At 58.0% G+C, this 6125-nt stretch overlaps 1 protein-coding gene across 1 annotated transcript; it reads right to left on the bottom strand.

Annotated features, from left to right (window-relative positions):
* Window positions 1-856: 856 nt before the first annotated feature.
* On the bottom strand, window positions 857-5910 carry LOC142595933 (SUN domain-containing protein 3-like). Its single transcript, XM_075724805.1, has 8 exons — window positions 5884-5910; window positions 4609-4679; window positions 3464-3602; window positions 3149-3233; window positions 2895-3010; window positions 2057-2224; window positions 1594-1680; window positions 857-1003 (listed from the first exon to the last, which is right to left on the bottom strand). The coding sequence occupies exons 1-8, from the start codon at window positions 5908-5910 to the stop codon at window positions 857-859; spliced, it is 840 nt and encodes a 279-aa protein (XP_075580920.1).
* Window positions 5911-6125: the final 215 nt, after the last annotated feature.

Here is a 6125-nt window from a genome sequence, read left to right as displayed (position 1 = left end):
CTTCGTGAACCCATGCTGGCTGGGCCTGATCCCCTGGTTGACCTGCACTTGCCTGTTGAGTTCACTCCAGATAAACCTCTCCATAATCTTTCCTGGCACCGAGGTCAGGCTGACAGGCCTGTAGTTTCCCGGGTCCTCCTTCCGGCCCTTTTTCTTAGCATGCAAGAGCTCTTGATTGCCATGTGCAAGAAATTGTGCAAGGAAGGCAGGAGTCCAGCATGGCTCAGTAAGGACCTCCTGGTCCAAGTGCAGTGTCAGAAGGAAATGCAGAGGCAGTGGCAGCAGGGCCCTGTGTCATGGGAAGAATATAGAGACGCTGCCTGGAGGTGTAAGGACGGAATCAGGAAAGCGAAGGAAGAGCTGTGGCTGAATTTGGCAAAAGATGCAAAGAATAATAAGAAGGGCTTTTACAGTTGTGTTGGCCAAAAAAAGAAGATTAAAGTAAATGTACCCACCGTGATGAATTCCCCTCTCACTATTAAATTCATCTCTAAAAGGTAGATTTGTTAAAGGGTGGTTGACTGTTGTCATGGTGCCTAGACAGGCCTGCTTTGCTCCTCTTCTCTGCCAGCAGGAGAGCTTTCCCGGGGCTGCGATTCTGCTCTCTCAGTGACACTGGAGCTTTGGTGAGCGACCCTGGGCTGTGGGAGCCGGAGCTGGACCACGGGGGCTTCTCCTTCAAGCCCCATTCCCCTGCGCTGTCCCTTGCAGCCCGGACCACAAGCATCCTTCTCCTGAGGGACAAAGCTCCCTTCCCCACTAGCAGCACAAGCTGTAGGAAGCTCCCTGGAAGAACGTTTGCAAGGGACACACACAAGTCGAGCTGCCACACATCCTCTTTGTTTTATTATTCTTCCTAAAGGAGGTCTTGGGCCTGCAGGTGGTCCTTGTGGCTCACCATGTTCCCATGAACCTGTACCCGGTACACACAGGTGTACTCTGGGTTTCCCCAGTTGCTCTGCACCTGGAATTTGATGTAGCGAAAGGTCCTGGGAAGCTCCTTCTGTAAAGAAATGGGGGGAGCCATCATTGCGCTGGTGGGAAGAGCCACAACAGATTGCGGGAGGCCCCCCTGCCTGCGCTCCCCTGCTGAGGACCAAAGGGCAGCCCTGACGGAGGAGGAAGCCAGGGCAAGCAGAGCCCCCTTTGCCAGGGCCAAGGAGGAGCCCTCTGTGCCTAGAAAGCAAAGGCCTGGCCTCAGAGGCTTGCTGAGGGCAGCTGTGGAAAGCGGAGGCACAGTGCTGCCCGGGCTGCCGCGGGACGCGGGGAGAGTCCCGCTGAGGGGGGCAGGCGTCTGCCATCGTCCCTGCCACCGTCTCCCCTGAGGGGGACTGTTTCCCTTCCCGCACCCCTTCCCACTGCTGCTTTCTCTGCGCTACCCGAAGGGAAAGGAAAGCCCTTGCAAAGGTGGGGCAGCTGCCTCGGCCAGCAGAGCAAAGCCCCATTTGCCCTCCTCTTGCCGCCTTCCCCGCAGGGGCATGGAGCATGGGAGAGCAGAGGCTGGCTGGGGTGATCCTCTGCACTCCTTCCTCCAAGGACTTGCAGACAAGCCTGCCTTCTTCCCGGGCATCCTGCCCACAGCTCTTGCGGTACCTGCACATGGAATGTCTGAGCGATCTCCTTGTGCACGTCGTAGGTGAATGTCCCCAGGAGAGTTTCTGCCGTTGCCTCATCCACTCCCTCAAAGACGAGAGAGAAAGGGAGCCGGTCAGGCCGAAGCAGGGTGTCAGAAAATGGGCACGGCGAGGCCAAACGCGGGAACCCTTGCCCACCTCCCTTGGCTCCCTTGGTGACTCAGCTTAGGGTGAGTGTGGGTCGGGATGCTTTCAGCATGTGCTCCAGGATCGTTGGCCATGAAGCAGAGAAGAAGCCCCCAAAGGCACAGAACCTGCACGTGCCCCCAGTGGCGCCCCAGGGGATGCGGTGCGCTGCAGCACCCAGCCCCAGACAGAGCTCTGAGAGAAGCCACCACGAGAAGCACGTCTCTGGTAGAGCTTTTCCCTGGGGCCGCCCCCCACCCCCAACCCTCCCCGAGAAGTGCAAGGCCAGGACTTACGGAGACAGCAAAGTCTTTGGGGGCACTGCTGACTTCCCCGGAAGGAGAGACTGCCTCGGAGATATGCCAGATGGTGAAAGCCTTTGGCCAGATTTGCTCAGGCAGCCGGATGACCACGTGGCCCCGAGATCCTTGGAAAGCCCAGCAGTTGCCAGGGGCAATACGGGGCTGAAACCAGAAAGCCATGACCATCAGTTGCTACTGGCAGCCAAAGAGCCACCACAGCTGCCTGTTTGGCCAGAAGCAGAGACCTTGCCTTGCCTGTGGGCTGCAATCCTGTTTGTAAATGAGTACAAGTGCATGGGCAGCAGGGCAATATGGAAGTGTTTCTACAAACCCTCTGGGCTCCACCGCCTTTCCCAAGGCAGCTCTGCTTTCTCAGAGCCTGCAGAGAAAGGGCAGGTCTCCCTAGCGTACCCCACCCCATCGTCCTTCAAAGATTCCGCTGCAGCTACAAGGTCCAATGCAGACATGGACCCTGCTTCAGACGTGGTAGACCAGATCATGGCCGGGGGCCCAGAGGAGCACCTCTCGCTGCTGGCATGGCTCAGCAGCCCCCACCACTCCCACCCACTCTGGAAAGGGACCCTCAGAGATGCCGTATGGCAGTGGGACTCCCAAGGACAAAGTTCCTTGGCAAACTGCAGCCAAGGGTGGTGGGCAGGTCACAGCAGCTGGGTTCATCTCGGTCCCCTTCCTGATGGGACACAGTGCTGCCAGGGATCGCAGGGGTCAGGAATGCAATGCAGGCTGCGGCAAAGTGCTGTGCACTTGGTCTGCCAATGGAAAGCAAGGAGGTGAAGCACACTGAAGCCAGGAGTTCCTTGGTGACACCTGCCTGCAAGATTGTCTCTGGAGGGTTTCCAGAAGAGAAGGCAAATGGAAAAAGCCACCAGGTCTTCTTGCCTTGCTCACCATAACTCTTGGATGTCCTCTCCTCATCAATGGTGGCACCTTACATGACGGTGGAGAGAGATTAGGAGTTGAAGCAGTGCATTAGGATGCATTTCTCAGGCTGGAAAGCAGAGCTTGGCAGAGTTTGGGGGAGTGCCATAGACGAGCTGAGGGCAGTGAGACTTCCTGTCTTCCTACCTATGGCTTCCAGAGCCCAGTCAGGCATCTGGAGGTAGTTTTCAAGCACCTTCTTAATTGCCGCCTGTGTCAACTGCAGAATTTCCTGGGGAAAAGTTGGGAATGGAGAGATGGCAGTGAACACACACACACACGTGCACAGGCCATTCTGCATGAACCCCGAGCCCTAGCACAGAGCCAAGGAGCGCCTGTGTGTCAGAAAACCCAAGGCAAGACCTGTCGGAAAAGGTGCCGACTCTGAGAGTGCCAAGAGGAAGCAGCAGGAGGGAGCCCGGATAGGTAGCGGGGTCTCTGATCTACCGCCAGCACCCTTACCTCTCTCTTCTCTGCTTGGACACCATGGTCTACGAGGACCTCTCTCACTGCCTGAAGTATGTTCCCCCTCGCAGCAGACACCTGAGCCACCGTCTCCTCGAGCTCCCGCATCTTCTGCTCCAGCCAAGCCTGTGAGTTCCTGCAAGGCAGAGGGAAAGCAGGTCTTGTCCAGCAGCTGCCAAGCCTCTGCAGGCAGGCTCCAAACGCCGTGCAGAGAAGGGTCAGGTGAGCTTGGGTCAAGCCCCGTCCCCCAGCCCCTTTTCTTCCTCTGGTTTACAAATGGCTCCCTTCCAGCACCGTGGGTAGTAGATGGAAAGGCCGGGAGCCCTGGGTGCGAAGCAAGTGAGTGCAGGCAGCATGAAGCCAGCTGAGACGGCTCCACAGCGTGTGTTGCTTGGCAAGAAAGCGCTCTTACCCCAGAGACTGCAGCTCCGCTTCAGGAAGGCCCGACACCTCCTGCAAGATAAAGAGGGTGTGGGATGGACTCCTTAAGTAGCTTGTTTACTGCCAAAATTGACTCTTTGGAGAGACACTCTATTGGAGCAAGCATGAGGAGCACTGCCAGGGCTTCCCAAAGGAGACTCCCCTACGGAGAGGTGGCAGAATTTCCTGCTGCTTTCAGTCACTTTGGAGAGACCCTGACCCAAACCTGGCCTCTTTAACCATCCACGTTCAGCAGAGCATCTTTCGGGTCTCCATCTGACCCCCCCCCGCCCCAGACTCTCCGATGGGTATGCAGGCAGCAAAGGCACCTTCTGCCAAAGTGCTCCCCACGTCAGCCTGCCACCCTCTGGAAGTCACTCGGGAAGATCCGTCTCCGTGTTAAACCCCAAGCAGGCGCTAAGGAGACTGAAGGATGACCAGAAGTGCTCCTCCCTCGCCTCTGCCTCAGCGGTGATGGGGAGTTTTGAGCAGGCACTGCGTGTTCCCAGGGGAGGCAGGAGGGCAGAGCGACGGCCTTTGCAGGCGTTGGCTTTCCCACAGCAAGGGACACTTACCTGCAACGCTCCCGTTCCCCACACCATTGGGTGTCTCCAGCAGTAGACAAGAGCTGTGGGTCACATTGTCAAGAGATGGTTATTTTCCTCAGGAGCTGCTCCCTCTCCCCAGGACTGAGAGGCCCATTTTTGGTGAGGGGTACTCACCCGACAGGACGGGAAGCAGCAGGAGAAGGAGCCTCAGGACACTCCTGCCCTTCTGGTGGATGTGGCGTTGTCTAAAAGAGCAGGACCACTGCTGTTAGCAAAGCACAAAATCTGGGACATGTATTTGCCAGGGATCCGCTTAGGAGCTCGCTTGCCACCAGGTTCCTGTGCTCAGCACAGCTGCAAGTCTGAAAGCCCAAGGGCCTTTGGGAAGGTCTGGCCCCTTGCACCCCACCCCTGGGGCACAAAGAGCTCTGGCCTGAGACAGGGGCAGCAGCCTGGCCCTGCTCGGCTCTCCCCGCAGCAGGGGCAGGGCCGTGCCCCCAGAATGGGGTTGCTGGGCTGCCCGGCTGGAGGGCAGTAGTGCAGACAGCCCCCATGCTGTGGGGCTGCCTGCTCCTGCCGGGAAGCCAGGCAGCACACAAGGCTTCTGGCCTGACCACCCTCTGCTTTCTGGGCCCCCTTGCACCCACCTGCCCAAAGTGGCTGGCATCTCCACAAGCCCAGCACACCGACCAGGCACAGGGCAAAGCCTGCTCTCCTCCCGAGACCCAAGCACCTCTTCTCTAGGCATGCGCTAGCTGCTGCCAGTGCTCTGCTTCGCACTGCTGCCCACCTCTGCAGCGCGGGGTTTTATGGAGGGCAGCAGGTTATGACATCACAAGAGCCGCCTGGTGATGCTGGTGATGAGCTGAGAGGGGCTACCAAGAAAGGGTTGCTGTGCTGCCTGGAGGGAGCAACCCTGTGGGTGAGCCTCCGCCCGCAGCTGCAGCTCCCAGAGACAAGGGGCCCAGAAGCACCCGGGAGCACAGAGAGCAGCAGCTCCTTTGGCTCCTGGCATCAAGCAGCGTGGTGTGCAGGTCCCCTCAGGCTGGAGGGCCACCCAATGCAGACTGGCTCCTCTGCATACACGCAGGGCTGCTCAGATGCACGCGTTTTCACACGGTGTTAACGGAGATGACGCTGTGCATGGTGGAAATGATCAGCAGCAAGGCTGTCTCTCTCTCTCTCTCTCGAGTGGTGCTGCTGTCCTGGCCTCCCTCCCTGCCTCCCTCCTGCCAGTGCTGGGCCAGCTGCTGTCCCCAGACCAGGAAGAGCTGCTGCAGGCACCCAGGGTGCTCCCCGGAGAGCCCTGTGCCACCTCCTCTGCCTTCCTGGCTGCCCAGGGATGTTCCTGGGCCACAAAGAAGGCCACAAATGTGCCTTAATCCTGACATCACTAATAGTACTGCTGCTTACAATCAACCTACTAGGCCTATTACCATATACATTTACCCCAACCACCCAGCTATCAATGAACATCGCACTAGCCTTCCCACTATGACTAGCCACCCTACTCACAGGCCTATGAAATCAACCCTCAGCCTCCCGAGGACACCTACTACCCAAAGGAACCCCAACACTACTAATTCCTGCCCTAATCATAATCGAAACCACCAGCCTCCTTATCCGATCACTAGCGCTAGGAGTCCGCCTCACAGCAAACCTTACAGCAGGACATCTCCTTATTCAACTCA

The sequence above is a fragment of the Pelecanus crispus genome, chromosome 25 (assembly GCF_030463565.1).
Source record: "Pelecanus crispus isolate bPelCri1 chromosome 25, bPelCri1.pri, whole genome shotgun sequence".
NCBI classification, from domain to species: Eukaryota; Metazoa; Chordata; class Aves; order Pelecaniformes; family Pelecanidae; genus Pelecanus; species Pelecanus crispus.
This window is presented reverse-complemented; position numbering and strand designations above follow the sequence as displayed.